The 17,635-nt window shown below is 43.7% G+C and overlaps 1 protein-coding gene across 3 annotated transcripts in view; it reads left to right on the top strand.

Annotated features, from left to right (window-relative positions):
- ZNF827 (zinc finger protein 827) overlaps positions 1–17,635 on the top strand; it is a 181,246-nt gene that overhangs the window by 149,105 nt on the left and 14,506 nt on the right. For all 3 annotated transcript variants that reach the window (XM_059067364.2, XM_059067365.2, XM_059067366.2), the window contains exons 9-11: positions 11,672–11,809; positions 15,046–15,217; positions 16,277–16,443. In XM_059067364.2, the coding sequence (XP_058923347.1) occupies positions 11,672–11,809; positions 15,046–15,217; positions 16,277–16,443 (477 nt within the window). The remainder of the gene's footprint in view (positions 1–11,671; positions 11,810–15,045; positions 15,218–16,276; positions 16,444–17,635) is intronic.

The raw sequence follows: 17,635 nt of genomic DNA, 5'->3' as shown, positions 1-17,635 counted from the left end.
CTGAGCCTGATACGTCTTTTTTTTGTAAAATGGGAATGGTAACAATAGTATCTAACCATAGTGCCGTTATACATTTCAATATAATATGCGTACATGCATAATAGAGTGCCTGGCACAATGGTAAATCCTCCATACCTGTAGCCTAATTATGCATTATCTCCTTAATATACTTTTTAAAATTAATTTTTATTGGAGTATGGTTGCTTTACAATGTTGTGTTAGCCTCCACTGCACAACAAAATGAATCAGCTATACACATACAGATATCCCTTCCCTTCTGAACGTCCCTCCCATTTAGGTCACCACAGTGCATTAGGTAGAGTTCCCTGTGCTGCACAGTATGTTCCCATCAGTTGTCTATTTTATATATAGTATCAATAATGTATATGTGTCAATCCCAGTCTCCCAATTCCTCCCTCCCCAGCCCTTTCCCCCTTGATATCCATACATTTGTTCTCTATGTCTTTGTCTCTATTTCTGCTTTGCAAATAAAATCATCTATACCATTTTTCTAGATTCCACATATATGCTTTATTATACAATACTTGCTTTTCTCTTTCTGACTTAGTTCAGTCTGTATGACACTCCCTAGGTCCATCCATGTCTCTACAAATGACCCAATTTCATTCCTTTTTGTGGCTGAGTAATATTCCATTGTATATATGTACCACATCTTCTTTATCCATTCCTCTGTTGATGGACATTTAGGTTGCTTCCATGTCCTGGCTATTGTAAATAGTGCTGCAAGGAACATTGGGGTGCATGTGTTGTTTTGAATTATGGTTTTCTCAGGGTATATGCCCAGTAGTGGGATTGCTGGGTCCTATGGTAGTTCTATTTGTAGTTTTTAAAGGAAACTCCATACTGTTTTCCATAGTGGCTGTATCAATTTACATTCCCACCAACAGTGCAAGAGGGTTCTCTTTTCTCCACACCCTCTCCAGCATTTATTGTTTGTAGAATTTTTGATGATGGCCATTCTGACTGGTGTGAGGTGGTACCTCATTGTAGTTTTGATTTGCATTTCTCTAATGATTAGTGATGTTGAGCATTCTCTCATGTGTTTGTTGGCCATCTGTATGTCTTCTTTGGAGAAATGTCTATTTAAGTCTTCTGCCCATTTTTATGATTGGTTTGTTTGTTTTTTTGATATTGAGCTATATGAGCTGCTTGTATATTTTGGAGATTAATCCTTTGTCAGTTGCTTTGTTTGCAAATATTTTCTCCCATTCTGAGGGTTGTCTAAATGGAATCCAAATTGACAAGGAAGAAGTAAAACTGTCACTGTTTGCAGATGACACGTTGCTATACATAGAAAATCCTAAAGATGCCACCATAAAACTACTAGAGCTAATTGATGAATTTGGTAAAGTTGCAGGATAAAAATTAATACACAGAAATCTCTTGCATTCCTATACACTAACAATGAAAGATCAGAAAGAGAAATTAAGGAAACAATCCCATTTACCATTGCAACAAAAAGAATAAAATACCTAGGAATAAGCCTACCTAAGGAGGCAAAAGACCTGTGTGCAGAAGACTATAAGATACTGATGAAAGAAATCAAAGATGACACAAACAGGTGGAGAGATATACTATGTACTTGGATTGGGAGAATCAATATTGTGAAAATGATTATACTACCCAAAGCAATCTACAGATTCAGTGCAATCTGTATCAAATTACCAGTGGCATTTTTCTCAGAACTAGAACAAAAAATTTTACAGTTTGTATGGAAACACAAAAGACCTCAAACAGCAAAAGCAATCTTGAGGGAAATAAAAAAAAGGAGCTGGAGGAATCAGGCCTCCTTGACTTCAGACTATACTACAAAGCTACAGTAATCCAGACAGTATGGTACTGGCACAAAAACATAAATATAGATCAGTGGAACAGGATAGAAAGCCTAGAGATAAACCCACACACCTGTGGTCACCTAATGTATGACAAAGGAGGCCAGAATATATGATGGAGCAAAGACAGCCTCTTCAATAAGTGGCGTTGGGGAAAACTGGACACCTACATGTAAAAGAATGAAATTACAACACTCCCTAACACCATACACAAAAATAAATTCAAAATGGATTAAAGACCTAAATGTAAGACCAGACACTATAAAACTCTTAGAGGAAAACATAGGCTGAGCACTCTTTGACATAAATCACAGCAACATCTTTTTTGACCCACCTCCTAGAATAATGAAAATTAAAACAAAAATAAACAAATGGGACCTAATTAAACTTAAATCCTTAATATACTTTTAAGAAACTCTGATATTGTTCTGCATAATGGAGATATGCTGCCCAAATGGGGTGAATCTCATTGGCCAGAACTATGTTTCAGGGCAAGGCCCTAACAGCAATGGAAGTTGGGAAGGGAAGTGCATGATTTTTAACAAGGCATAGTGCTACCCTAAAGAAAAAGGTTGTCACTCTGTTGGATATTGAGTAAGTAATCAGCAGTGTCTGCCACAAAGACATAAGAATGACACAGCTCCCAGGCCTAATGGTTTTCTAACAAAGATTTATAAATGTTCTCAATATTGGGACATTCTGAGGGCATTTGCTAAGACTTTAAATCTTACCATCATCATTAAGAAGAGAAGTGGTTACTGGTCTATGTAAGTGGCAAGATAATAACCAAAGCCCCGTAGATGTCACTCCTGAATCAATATTGTCAGTTTGCTTCCCTGCTGCAATGTAAAATTTGGTTGCCATTTTGTTCACCAATCATGATCTTGGTGATGTGACTGTCTCATTTATTCAGTAAGCATTTATTGAAGGTCCTCTGATCTTGGAAATACAAGTAGAGGGAAAATATAGAAGCAACATCCAAATTCCCAATGGATTTCTTGTTAAGTTGAAGTTATACAGAGGTGACAGACATCTATTGGCTAAATTCTGCCAGTGACTCTCTCTGTTTGGATGCTTAGAGAAGTTCCCTAAGATGCTCATGTGATCAGCCTCATTGGAATTAGGGATACCAAGTCCTAGCCATGTTCCATTACCAGAGGAATCCAGGTTCTGTTTTCTTCTGTTGATTTTAAATGAAAAAAAGCAGGGGTCGAAAACACTTATGGTTCTTTACCAAATTAAAAATCCATTAGTAAGCCTTCGTTGAGGCTAACTCCTGCCCAGAATTATGCAAAAAAAATGCCATAAGACTTTTCTAAGTTGATCCCAGGATGTTTACTTATAACCAATTCCACAAACGCATGTTGGCTGTAGACGTTGGCATAAGTCTTATGGTTGAGAGGAGCTTGAATGAGACTGTGGGGCAGTTACTTCCATTCTCTGGACCTTGGTTTCCTTATATGTATTGAATAAGAAGAGAACATTGAACAGATAGTTGTTCAGGTTCCTCCCTGAAGTGAGATTTGGGGCAGGATGGAGATGTAGTTACTCTGGAGATCTTGATTCTGTTTACTCAACCCTGTGTAAGCTTTAAGTTGTGGGGTGCATTGTGGTGAGAGAGGTCCTCGAATTTTTTGCCTTGGTTTCATCTTCATGGAAGGGAAGCAGTTAGGGTTAAAGAAAGATGAGTCCTCTCCTGGATCCAATATTCTGTCAAGTAGAGTTAAATAGAGTTCCCTCCCAAATTCTACCAGATGGATTTATTTCATGAAAATGTTTGGAGAAATACTTCTTGGACCTATGCATGGACTTTAATGCTTAAGTTTGTTAAGCATTAAAGTTTGAAATGAGGCCAAAAAAGATCAAGGCCGTGAACTCTTTTATGCCTAAAAATCTCTACCCACTATTTTTAATTGAACACAGATTGACTCTTACTAAATTCTGCTATCTTAGCTGTTCCTTGATCTGATATCTTGACCAGCAGAAAATCCTATATTTTGGCAGAGTGTTTGCAATGGTCTTTAAAGGGGAATTTGGTTGCACTAAGACCTGCAGAGAGGTGGTCGCAGGGAACCTAATAGTTGTTAGGACCTGCCATATTACCCTAAGTTGAAGTGACCCTTAAAAAAAAAAAAAAAAGGATTTTGTAAAGGATATAGAACTGCAAACACTAGAGGCAAAGATATTAACCCCCAAAGAGTCTGAAACCACAGCTGACTCCTTAACTCACAATCAGCCCTCAGAGGGCGGCAGCTTGTCTTAAGCCCCTGAAACCAAAGGATAGAGCCAGCAGGGAAAGGACTAACAAGAAAAATCACATGCCCTGCCTGGAAATGATTGGATAGGTTTTAACCCTATAGAAGAGTACTGACTCTAAATGCCGAGGGTTTCAGAAGTTCATTTGTGATACGCCTCAAAACTCTCCAGGCTTGATGATGAAAGAAAGAAAGAGTCAAAATACCATCTGTCATAATGGAAAACCCATGTGGCCCCAGAGCCTCTTCCGCATTGAGCAGCTGATGCAGATTTAGTCAATCTGGACAGTTATTTATGTGTTGAGGTCACATTTTGGCCAATCTTTTGCTTATGGCTTTAACCAAATAAAGCCTTCTCTCTCCACATTTCTCTTGCCAAAGTCAGGTTGAGAGATGATTCTTTGAGAGGATTATTTTGGCAGGAGATACAGGGATCTTCTCACACAGCAAAACACAGCGACAAAGCCAGATGATACACCAGTCAGGGAGCTAAAAGATGTTAAAACTGGAAGAAGCAAATTAAAGTCCTTTCCTTTGCCCCTCGTTTTGTTTGTTTGTTTGCTTAACAAAAATGTCCCCCAAATGTCAATGAAAGGCCCAAGGGAACTTTTTATAGTAATAACTAGTTTACCTCAGAGGGGCTTGGCTTTTAGTATTTTCCCATTTGGTCTTCCTCTTGTTCCTTCTTTATTCTACTTCATGACATATTACAGTTTCTAATTTCTCTGTGGCTGGAAATAATCTAGGCTGACACCTTCAAGAAGAGAGACGGAAAGAAATCCTAGTGTCTGTGAATTGTTGCTAAATCTACACATGTCCACTTGCAACCAAGAAATTAAACTCAGGGCCAAAACACAAGAGGAGAAAGAAAAGTTCCTTCCTTGTTTGTGGTCACCTTTGGCAGTGATCCCATATGGCTTGGAGGAGCTTCAGTGAGACCCATGGTCTGCTCTCTCCTCTCCCAGCGTCACTAGCCAGGTTACCTGGGCAATCAATTCAGTCCTCTGGGTCTCGGTTTCCTTATATGTAGGAAGAGAACATTGAACAAGACGATCCTTCAGGTTCCTCCCTGAACTAAGGTTTGGGGCAGGAGGGAGCCTTAGAGACTCTGGAAACCTTGATTCTATTATTCAACCCTGTACAGGTTGTGGGGTGCACTGAGGTGGAAGGGGTCCTGGAATTTTATACCTTGGTTTCACCCTTATGGAAATGAAGGAGTTGGATTCAAAAAAAGCTGAGTCCTCTACTGGATCCAATGTTCTGTCACGTAGAGTTTGATGGAGCTCCCTCCGCAAATGTTCCAGATGGGTTTCTTTCATGGAAGTTTTTGGAGAAATACTTGGTGGATGGGCTTCATCTTCCTAGGATCTGTGCATGAAATGAGACCTTTCCCCTTGGATGACTAGGTCACAAGAGGAGGAGTTTGGCATCCTGTCTCTCGGCGATTGGGCCTCACCATTATGAATGAGGGGCCTCAGTTCACCATAAAGGGGAGGAGCTAAGAGCCTTACACTGGGACCACTAAGATGAGGTGACTTTCCAAATGCCCTGTTCCCATATTCCCAACCGTACTGCAGGGGATAAAAGTGCTTGCTCCTGCACACCTATTTACTTCATTTAAAACAAAAATGTATTTAAGGAAGAGGCAAAGACCCAAATAGCATTCAAAGCAAAGACCGTGAGTGGAAAAGTAGAGAGAAAAACATCTAATGCAATAGTACCAAGTAGCCAGGAACTTATGGGAACAATTTATGGCTATCTCAGGAATCAGAGTATAAGAGGATATAGGGAAATAAAATGCTTTGTAGGAGACAGAATCCTCTGAGACACTGTATAAAAAATACATAATCATTAAATAAGTATTTTGCTATAAAAGAAATGAAGAAAATCATTTGCATCTTTTTAAGATCATGAAACAAATATTAAAGGATATGGGAATAAAGATGAAGAGCAAATTTTAAAAAATAATACCTATATTCCAAAATTTTTCGTGACTTTGGACTGATTGAAAAGGAGTTAGTGTTATGTGAATTTTTCTGTGATGTGTTATGCTTCAATAAAAGTTTTTAAAAAGCATATTCCTTAATAATTCAAAAGAAAGTTTTTTGAGCAGAACCAAAGAAGACAATTAAGATGGAAATGGGCTCAGATGTCTGTAAGCTTATTGCTGTTGACAGTGAACATGAAGAGTTCTTCACAGGATGCAGGTGTTCTGGAATAAAGCTTATCAAAGGCCAGACCTAACTTCCAAAGTCCCAAGACCAAGAGTAACCATAGGAGGGGTTTCAATTAAGAACATCATAAGTTAGAGAAAACCCAACTAACAGTGGCTGAAACAAACAGGGGTTTGCTTTCCTCACATAAGCAGTAAGTCGAGAGCGGTAGTTTCTGCCATTTTTTCAGCTACGGGAAGATGCCATCAAGGACCCAGACTTTTCCCATCTTTCCCTTCCTCCATCCTGGGCAGGTTGATGTTCATCCTCGGGTCTCATATGCACAAAATGGCTTCCATAATCCCAGGCATTTCCTCTGTGATTAAGGCAAGAAAAAGAGAGAAGAGGGCCAACCCCAAGCCTACCTTTCTCTTTGTCAGGAAAGCAAAAGCCTTCTCATTGGCCAGAATTTTAGCACATGACCACCCCAGCTGCCTGTACAGTGGGAATAGACAGGGGAGAAGGAAAGCTGAGAATAACTATTGGGTTAACCAAAAAACAGCATCTGCCACAGAATTTGTCTTGAAGAGAATAATCCCGTGGCTTGTTATTGGGAAGAAGTAAGGACAGAGGACCTTTGGGGATATGGCTCAGGACTGCAAACATTTCCACTAATAAAATCATTAAATCACGGTTCTTGGGTTGAGTTAAGACACCATTCAGAAGGCAGGTCGCCTTATTTTTCACCCTGAATTGGCCATTAGCCTTAACTAATGGTATTTCCAGGGCTCTGTCTTTCCCACTATAAAATAAGAATAAGGTTTATTCCCTGCCTCACTTGGATCCTTTCATTCAGTCATTCATTTCTTCAACAACTACCTACTACCCACCTGCTACGTATCAGGTACTGTGCCCATGCCAAAGGATGCACAAATAAATCCTGCAGAACCCCCTCCTTCAATGACTCACCTTCGAACAGGGAGAGGAGGCCAGCGAACATGGTTACTGAACACCGCCGCATGTTGGACCTGCTGGGTACTCTGTATTAAAAAGATGCATATAATATAGAAGATATGTAAACAAATAATATAACAGGTAAAGTGGCACAATAGAGTATTTATAAAAGTGCTTTGGGACAGAGAAGGGGAAATGGCTCATCACCTGGGGAACTGGGGAAGGCTTTACCGAGGAGATGCAGTCTGAGATAGCGCTTGAAAATGAGCTGGAGTGTGTGCGCAGAAAGAGGTGCCAAGGTGGGGAGTAGCTGCTGGGGGGCTGGGGGTGGGGCATAGTTGGTTCAAAAGCACTGACGTCTCCAAAGGCACTAGCTTGTTCCCGAAAAGGCGAGTCGCTCACTCCGCGGAGCCCTTGGATGGTGGGAGGTGAAGTGGGGAGCTGAAGGGGGGAGATGGTTGGAGCCAGAGTATGAAGGACCTCAGGATCCATGCGCAGGAGTTTGGCCTGGGGAAGCCATTGGAACACAGGACGAGACATAAGCTGATCTGGGCTTCAGAAAGATCATTCTGGAACCCGTGAGGAGGGGCTGTTGGAATGGAGAGAGGGGCTGTTGGCATGGTACCCATGAGGCTCTTTAGGAAGCTTTTGCAACAGTCCTGGTGAGTGATGATGACTCAGTTAAGGCAGTGGGATTCCAGAAAGATCTTTGAGGTCTTTGTGGGTTTTGTTTTTGTTTTTTTTGGTTTTTTGTTTTGTTTCCAACGTTTATCAAAAATCAAAGAACAGGAAAACTTTACATTAAAACATGGCAATTTTAGCTTTCACAGTGTCCACACACACACAAATCAAATCGTGAAATCTTTTTGTTAAACCTGTAGCACGTGACGGCAGAGGTAACCAGGCCAATTCATTCGGTTCCTCCGAGAAGGAGATGGAGCACAGTACCTGTGACTATGAATTGAGCTTTAAGACACACGCCCTGGGGACACTCGCCACTGTCTGTGCAGTGATTTGCTTAATGTAGGGTTAGTCTGTATTGCTAACGCACAGAGATTAGTACAGGCCTATGCATCCGTTTTTATAAACATTTATCAATAGGTTCACAATTTAAGTAGTTTTCAATATTTTTGGCAACTTTTGATCCTCAAGAGCTGCAGACAGAGTGTGCTGCTGTCTTCCAGAATGCTTCCTGGAGAGCTGGTGTCCCAGCTGACAGCTCTCCACGGTGATGGGGCCAGTCCAGCTTCCAGAAGGCAGGCTGTGGTCCTTCTAAAGCCTGGCCTTGCTGGGTGTCCATCACATTCAGATATCCCTCTGGAACCAGATGGACAGCTTGCGGTGGTAACATACACAGAGACAGGAAGAATCAAAAAATTCTGTGTTTTTCTCCCATGGCATGTGGCTGACACCGTCTCCAGGAAATGTGGGAGAACGTAGCATCTGCTGAGCTCCATTTCAGCTCCGGGAAAAGAAGAGCAGGCCGTTTACTGTAGTACTTGTTTAGGCAAAGTAATAATTCCCCTCTCGCCCCTGCACCTCCACCTCCAGCCTCACCCCGCTGTGATTTCAAGGTCCTGTTCTGGGATGAGGCTCCTGTGGCCGAGTTGCCTTGCTCCTGCGTGTGAAATGACAACGGGGCGGCCGTAGCAAATGCAGACAGCAAGCGGGGTGAGGCTTGGGGTCCAGGCCTCAGGGGTGTGGCCGTCCAAGCCTGGGCGCCCCCGTGGTGCCTCTCCTGCCTCCACGGCTGCAGGCAGGCCTTCTGCTTGCCCTCAGCAAAGCCTTCATGGTTCTGACCATTTTCTAGGCCAGTGGAGGGAATTGGACTTTGCATGATGCTTCAACGTCTCAAGCGTGTGACTAATATTATTAAGAGACGTCTTTCTTTTTAATTGCATCTGCTTGTTCAGTCTGTGACCCAATTAGTTCATTCTTGTTGTGAATGTATTGGAAGACCCTGTACCCTCTTGAACTCTCCTTATAATTATTACTATCATCCTCCCTTGAAGCACTGTTTTGATTACACACTTCAAAGGAGCTGCTAAAATACCCTCTTGCGCCATGCGGTGGAAATGCCCATGGCTTGGACTCAAGGGCAGTCGTCTGAGAGTGGTTCCCGTCCGCACATCTCAGAGCCCTGTGCCTCCCTTTTCACCTTCCTTCCCCCCAGATTCCGCCCCTTCTGCTGAAGAGGTTTATAGTCACACATTCCTACTCTAATAAGAAGACTAGCTCTCCTCTCTGAGGCCCAAAAAGCTGCGTTTAACAAACACGGGTAAATCAATAAATGTGCCTTATCAGTGTTAGGATTGCTGGCAGGTGCCTCACAGCAAACAGTTTTGCAATTTCACCATCAGTCCCCCGCCCCGTTCCAAACATACATTTGTTATTTACTTCTTTCCTGAGATCACGCTATCTGGCAAGTCTGAATTCAAATGAAAATTGATCCAGTTGACTCACCCAGATCCAGGTGGAAGCCTGTGTTTGTATATGGGAAGCAGTTTTAACCAAATTGTGTGAAATCGAGTTCTTGGTTCTGATGCTATCTCTGCCCAGTGGTCTGGATGTTTTCATCTGCTTGGTTTTTATGAAAAGTTCTTTCCGTGTGGTATCTGGTTCTGGAAAGCACTACTGTGCCGTAGGAACAGTCACAAGAATTTACTGAGGTAAAGGACAAGATATTGACTCAGTAAATCATTTGTCTTGCTCTTCAGAGTTGAGGCCAAAAGCCCTATTAGTGGCCCAGACAAGTGTCCTCGTGGAAGTGTCCCCTTCCCTCTTTTTGATACTCTGTCATCTCTCTCCTTATCTTGCTGTAGAAGGAATGTTTGTAGAATCCATTACAGTTCAGTGAGAAGAAGTACGGATGAGAAAATTAAAGGTAACTCAATGAATGATGACAAGAAAATAAAAACTTTTTAAGATGACAGGAGAAGGTATTAACACCCACTTAGGTCATTCATGGCTGTGAATTAGGTAAAGACCTTGTGGTTCTCGTCATTTTCCCTAATATGATGAGACTTGGGGGGAAATTCTGGTTGTGTACTCTTGCATTAGGGAGTTTTATGTGGAGTAGTGTCTGAGTCCATTCAGGCTGCTGTAACAAAATACCACAGACTGGGTAGCTTATAAACAACCAAAATGTATTGCCCACAGTTCTAGAGGCTGGAAGCCCTAGATCAGAGTGCCAGCATGGTCGGGTGAGGGCCCTCTTCCAGGACACAGACTGCCTACGTCTTGCTGTGTCCTCACGTGGCAAAGGGGTTAGGGAGCCCCATGAGGCCCCCCCTTTTTTTCTTTTTTTTTAAAGAACATATTTTATTAATTAATTTATTTATTTTTGCTGTGTTGGATCTTCATTTCTGTGCGAGGGCTTTCTCTAGTTGTGGCAAGCGGGGGCCACTCTTCATCGCGGTGCGCGGGCCTCTCACTATCGCGGCCTCTCTTGTTGCGGAGCACAGGCTCCGGACGTGCAGGCTCAGTAGTTGTGGAGGCCTCTTTTTTAAGGGCACTAATTCCACTCATGAGGATCCACCCTCATGACCTAATCACCTTGCAGAGACCCGACCTCTAAAAACCACAGCCTTGAGCACTAGGGTCTCGATTTATGAATTCAGGGGGATACACACATTCAGACCACAGCCAGGCAGTATGCAGTTGTCATCTCTGAGTCTGTGTAACATTAAGTTCCTCATCCAGGATTCTGCACAACCCAGAATATAGGGCAAAGCCTGTTTTCATAAAGGGCAGTGAAAGTGTATTTCCTTTCAAGAGATGGAAACATCTATTTTTACATCAGAATCTGAGCTTCGGCCTTCTTGATTTACTGTCTGCTGGAGAGAGTCTGCATTTCTGGAATTTTAACATGCAACTCAACCATTCACTCATTCAGCACCTATTTATGTAGTGCCAACTGTATACCGAGCACAGTCGGTATGTCAACCTGCTGGAGGGTTAGGTCCACTAACCTTTAGTGAGGAAGGAGAGAAACCACAGGAGACTTGACTAAAATTGGAATCCATGTGCCGCCACAGCTTTCAAGAATGGCCTTCTTGCGGGCTTCCCTGGTGGCGCAGTGGTTGAGAGTCCGCCTGCCGATGCAGGAGACACGGGTTCGTGCCCCGGTCCGGGAAGATCCCACATGCCGCGGAGCAACTAAGCCCGTGAGCCATGGCTGCTAGGCCTGCGCGTCCGCAGCCTGTGCTCCGCAACAGGAGAGGCCACAACAGTGAGAGGCCCGCATACCGAAAAAAAAAAAAAAAAAAAGAATGGCCTTCTTAGAGACAGGAGCTGAGCGTGAAGACCAGAGGTTACTTGGACTTATCAATACTTGCAGTTTACCAGCCACATTCTTCAGTAGGAAGTCTTTGCTTAAGTCCTGAATGTTGACTAAACTGAAATGTGTTCACGTTGCCTTGTTTATTCCTCATGCTGCTTTGTTCTTTTGGCCCAGAAACAGAAAAGATAGTCCTCGAGGCAGGAAATGGGTTGCCCTCTTGGAAATTCAACGACCAGCTTTTTCCCTGTGACGTGTGTGGGAAAGTATTTGGCCGACAGCAGACATTGTCCCGACATCTGTCTCTGCACACAGGTGAGTCAGGGTGTCCCTGCCGGGCCTTCCCTCCCTGGACCACCAGCTTCTCCATGATCAGGAAGCTGTGTCTCTAAGAGAATTAAACCAGGAAGCGGTAGAAATGTTTTCATCCGGACCTTTTCAAGCCATTTTACCTGGCATGTTCAAATAAGCCTCTGGAAAGGGTTTTTTTATTTGTATTGAAAGGATCCATTGAGTTCAAGGAGGATTGATGAAAAAAGATACACATTTTTAGGTGTGTTCAGGTAAAATTTCTTAATTCTAAGGAGTTTATTGCTGTCACTTTGAGGGTGCAGGGCATGGTGCTGCACCCCATCTTATTGGATTCATCTCATCGCGGTAGGTGGAAGCAGAGGGGAAAAGAGCACCTCGGTGGAGAAACAGTCTCTGTCTTTATTTACATATAATAATGGAGAAATATGGTTGAATCTGAGTGTTGGGAAGCAGAAACCTGAATAAATAGTAACTTAATCACTCCAGCAATAATAAGCAAGGACAATAAGATGTGAGGTAAGATCAATAGCAAACAAAAAGCAAGATGGAAAATAAAAAATGAACTATTTCAATTTTTACACTGTAGATCAGCCTTGTTAAAAATTCAAATGTGTCTTATTTACAGGAAACACGAAACAAAATGGTAAAGAAAATAAAAGTTTTGTATCTCACACAAAATTTTAAAAAGGCAAGACAGTATTAGTATGGCAAGATTAATTTCTCTTTTTATATATATACTTTTTAATATTTTTAATCTTAACTATTAAACCACCAAAGACAGAATTTGGTCATATACTTAACCACAAAGAAAACTTTCACATGTTAAAAAATGTAGAGATTCTATAAGCCACATGCTCTGAGCATACTTTAAAATTTAAAATAACCAAGGGTCCATAAAATGTCCTACCTAATTGGATCAAAGGAAAGGATCACAAATTCCAGACATCTAGGAGGAATGAAAGGGGAACACTCATTCTTAACCTGGGACGAATAGCTACAGCTCTGGTCCACGGGACATTTATAGACTTAAACTTTTTTTTTTTTTTTTTTTTTTCCGGTATGCGGGCCTCTCACTGTTGTGGCCTCTCCCGTTGCAGAGCACAGGCTCCGGACGCACAGGCCTAGCGGCCATGGCTCACGGGGTTAGTTGCTCCGCGGCATGTGGGATCTTCCCGGACCAGGGCACGAACCCGTGTCTCCTGCATCGGCAGGCGGATTCTCAACCACTGCGCCACCAGGGAAGCCCTAGACTTAAACATTTTAATTAGAAGGGAAGAAAAACAAAAATAAAGGAACTTAGCACTCATCTTAAAGAATTAGTAGAAGAACAAAATCTAGGAAGAAGACCATACAATAGATAAATCCCTTTAAGTCTGATTAAGAAAGGAAAAGGAGGCAGAAATATTCAAAATTAGCAATGAAAAAGGAAGCCTAATTCTTTTTTTATACAATGTTTAAAGATTACTTTCCATTTACAGTTATTACCAAATATTGGCTCGATTCCCCATGTTGTACAGTATATCCCTGAGCCCATCTTACACCCAGCAGCTTGCACCTCCCCCTCCCCCTCCCTGTATTGCCCCCCCCCCCCGCCCACACTGGGAACCACTAGTTTGTTCTCTATATCTGTGAGCCTGCTTCTTTTCTGATATATTCACTAGTTTGTTGTAGTTTTTAGAGTCCACATATAAGTGGTATCATACAATATTTGTCTTTGTCTGTCTGACTTATTTCACTAAGCATAATGCCCTCCAAGTCCACCCATGTGGCTGCAAATGGCAAGATTTCATTCTTTTTTATGGCTGAGTAGTATTCCATTGTATATATGTATCACATCTTCTTTATCCATTCACCTGTTGAGGGACATTTAGGTTGGGAACCCTTATTCTTAATACAGATGCTGTTAAAGAATTATTGGAGAATAAGGGCAACTCTATGGCCAAAAAAAAAAAAAAACCTGAAAACGTTAGAAGACACAGATAATTTAAGCAAAATTTCCAAAATTGACCCAAGCTGGGTCGGGGGGGGGGGGGAGGTGGTGGTACTTAAGTCAATCAGTTACCAAAGGGGAATTTGGAAAGATGATGGAGATACTATTAATAAAAGCATCAGGTCCAGAAACTTTCCCAGCTGGGTTCTTTTTAACTTGTTGAGACTAGGAAATTCTGATATTATTAAACTTTTCCAAATGATAGAAAAAGATAGAAAGCTCAACAATTCACTTTATGAAGAAATCGTAACCTTAATACCAAAACTTAACAACCTCACTTATTAATACAAATGCACAAATTCTAAAGGAAAGACTCTCTTCTATCTGTACTGTAGGGCTCCTCCCCAGCCCTGCAAAGCCCGGGCCACCAGCACCTCAGATGCTGGGGACCACCTATAATAATAAGGATGCCTTACATTTTGTTGCAGACAAACTTTTTTCCACACTCTTTCCCGTGAAGTAGATAAGACAGGTATTTTCTTTCAGGTGAGCCCACTATTACAAATTCAGGACTAAGGACAGAAAAGGAAGTTGTTCTTTCCTTCCTCTGCTACCTGCTACCATCTGTTACCTTTATCTGTACCTAAAAGCAAAGCCTGCTCCTTTAATTTCCTTAATTAATCAAATGAATTCAGAATGCCACTCTGGAAACAGCCCTGAAACATCGTCAGTTTTATGAAAGGGTTTCTATTAAGAAATCAACTAAAGGTTTTTATTTTATTTATGTAGCATGAAACTTTCCAATTAAGTTATTTCATCTGAGTCCCTTTAATTTCATTAGTGTTTATTTCTTGGCTAATTTCAGGCCTGAAGCTTAGGAAAAATGATGGGGCTTCTCTTACACACCAGTCCTGGGAAGGCTGATCCACAGCCTCTTTTTCAGCTCAGCACCCACCCTGGACTGACACATGCCAGGGCTTGGACACACACACACACACACACACACACAATATTCTTGTAGCCTGCATGGAGCTCACGTTATCAGGAAGAGGGGCCTGTAGTTATCCAGGAAAACGCAGATGGTCCAGTTGCCCCGGAACTTTCTTTCATCTTTGAAAGTCTGAAAGCAGAAGCGACCTGCCATGTGAAGACTTTTTAGATATTTAAAATTCCAAAGTGTTCCTTTTGTCCCCATTGGAAATGAGATTTGAACCCTCCTTTCCTTGATACCCTGAAGTGGTCTTTTGCAAGGTGCTGGGACTTCATTTCTGAGAGTGGTTTGGGTTTTTTCCTGTCCCTTCTCCCCCAGAGGAAAGAAAATACAAATGCCACTTGTGCCCCTATGCTGCTAAGTGCCGTGCAAACCTGAACCAGCACCTGACCGTCCATTCGGTGAAGCTGGTGAGTACGGACACCGAGGACATCGTCAGCGCCGTCACCTCTGAAGGCAGTGATGGAAAGAAGCACCCTTATTATTACAGGTGAGCCACCAGTGGGACCTGCTGGTCCAGGCTGCCCAGACTTCCTTGAACACTCCCTGCCCATCTACTAGGGCACACGTGACAAAGTGTCTTTTCTCAGTCACAGGGCTGAGCTTCCTTTCATTTTATTTATTGATTGATTGATTGATTTTTGCGGTACGCGAGCCTCTCACTGTTGTGGCCTCTCCCGTTGCGGAGCGCAGGCTCCGGACGCGCAGGCTCAGCGGCCCTGGTTCACGGGCCCAGCCGCTCCGCGGCACGTGGGATCCTCCCGGACCGGGGCACGAACCCGCGTCCCCCGCATCGGCAGGCGGACTCTCAACCACTGCGCCACCAGGGAAGCCCATGAGCTTCCTTTTAATACTGGCTTTGCTTGGATTGAACCCTGTGTTGCACTGACTCCTTCCTGGCTTGGGTGGCCCTGGGAGAGTTAATTAAAAGGGCTCAGGGGTGTAGAGCTGTGAGGTCTGGGCAGCTGGGAAGCTGCCACCTTTGTCCCTGCGCACCTCGCTGCTTCCTGAGAATTATCCTAAGGAGAAATGAATCTGAGAACCCGGAGGGAATGGCCCCGGAAGTCATACTTTCCCCTGGCTGTGCTCTCCTTTAGTACCTGGAATGGTATGTTTCTCTTCCATATTCAACCGTGAATCAATATTTGGTTTGTTTGCTATCAAATCCCAAGTTTTCAGACTTGCTGTCGAATCCTGCCCGAGTGTATCAGCACAGCAGCTCTGCTGATATCTTGGCAAGGCTGCCCCGTATCTCTTTGCCCGAAGGAATCAGTTAGGTTAATGTACAGCATCTGGAATCTGTAGTTTTTAATTAACTTTATGATGATTAAGCATAGTTATAGCATGAGTGGGATTTGTTACGTTACGCTGGCACTTAGTCTGTCTGGCACAGCGACCACTTCAGAGGTGTCCCAGAAAGTGGAGGAATTTTCTAACGCGAAGCCTTTTGGTGGGAGGAAAACACGTGTCAAGGTCCAGATTTCGGAGTGTACCGCGTGCACCTGGGTAGCCTCCGTTTAGAAGCTCACTCTTCTCTCGTCCCGTACAGCTGTCACGTGTGCGGATTTGAGACGGAGCTGAACGTCCAGTTTGTCAGCCACATGTCACTCCACGTGGACAAGGAGCAGTGGATGTTTTCCATCTGCTGTACGGCCTGCGACTTCGTCACCATGGAGGAGACGGAGATAAAGGCACACATCGGCACCAAGCACACAGGTGACCCTCCCTGTCTGCCCTTCTCACCCGTCTCTCTCCTCCATCCCCCGCCGCCCCACCTGGCATGGGCGTCCTCATCGCCATGCGACACTGACACCTCCTTCCCGAAGGAGGGACTTTCTCAGGGTAGCAGAGCCACATCCCTCTGTATCCACAAGGCCATTGCCTGGCCTGGCTTATGCCTCGCCCATCTGACGGATTCACCGGCTCAGGTGCGGTGGCGCGGCGAGGGCTGTTTGCATGTTCCCCATCCTGGTCATAATCATTGTAGGGAACAGTCATGGAGCTTTTGTGACGCCCCAGGCTTGCACCTTTGTGCCCCAGATCTCATTTAAGCCTTAGAACAACCCTCTGGGGTCAGTACCATCGGGAGCGTACCAAATAGGTGAGAAACTGAGGCTTAACAGAGGTCAGGTATTCTCTCCAAGGTCTACAACCAGGAAGTGACTCCAGATACTCAGACCAGAACACTTGCACGCTAGAGCCCACGCTCTGTGACCCTGCTGTTCTGACAGCCCCAGGCAACCCCGGGCAGAGGGCTGCCCCTTTCTGTTGTGCGGGGCCAGAGCCCTGTGCACCTAGTTCTGCAGGCTCTGTCCCTCTTCCCTGCAACTGCAGCCCTGATCCCCTCCAGAACGATGCATGGCAGCTCTGTTCAGGGACAAAGAAAGCCAGCGTCCCCTGAAACAACTCAGTGGCTCTCTAGCCTGCAGCCAAGACTTTGCCAGCACTTTCCTTTCCTATAAAGCTCTGGCCATACTGGTTAACTTCATCCGTTTCGTGATGTTAACATTTGGACTTCACCACGCAATCGTCTTCTCCCAAGTAATGGTTACAAATGACACCAGCGTGGCGTCATTAAGTGACAACGAAGAGAAGCTCCCCCTGCATTTTGCTTACAAGTCATGAGCTCACGTTGCTGACTGCCAGCCCTGGGCGGTGGATCAGCCCCTTGCATCCTGGACCCTTGAAGGATTCGGGAAGGGGAATTTCCCTGACAGTTGTGCTGACACTGTGCTCGGCCGAGAAGTATCTCTCTGTGCTTTACTGGCCGCTTTGGCTCCATGGTGCCAGCAGCAATAAAAGCTTGCTTTTGTCAGTAAGTGGAGCAGCTATGACTCGGAGGTCTGCAGAGAACCGTTATGCTGAGTGAGGAAGCCATTTTTACCGTCAGTTGTCTCACCATAACCAT

Source organism: Kogia breviceps, chromosome 6 (genome assembly GCF_026419965.1).
Source record: "Kogia breviceps isolate mKogBre1 chromosome 6, mKogBre1 haplotype 1, whole genome shotgun sequence".
Taxonomy (NCBI): Eukaryota; Metazoa; Chordata; class Mammalia; order Artiodactyla; family Physeteridae; genus Kogia; species Kogia breviceps.
Note: the sequence above shows the minus strand (reverse complement) of the source record. Positions and strands in the feature narration are given on the sequence as shown.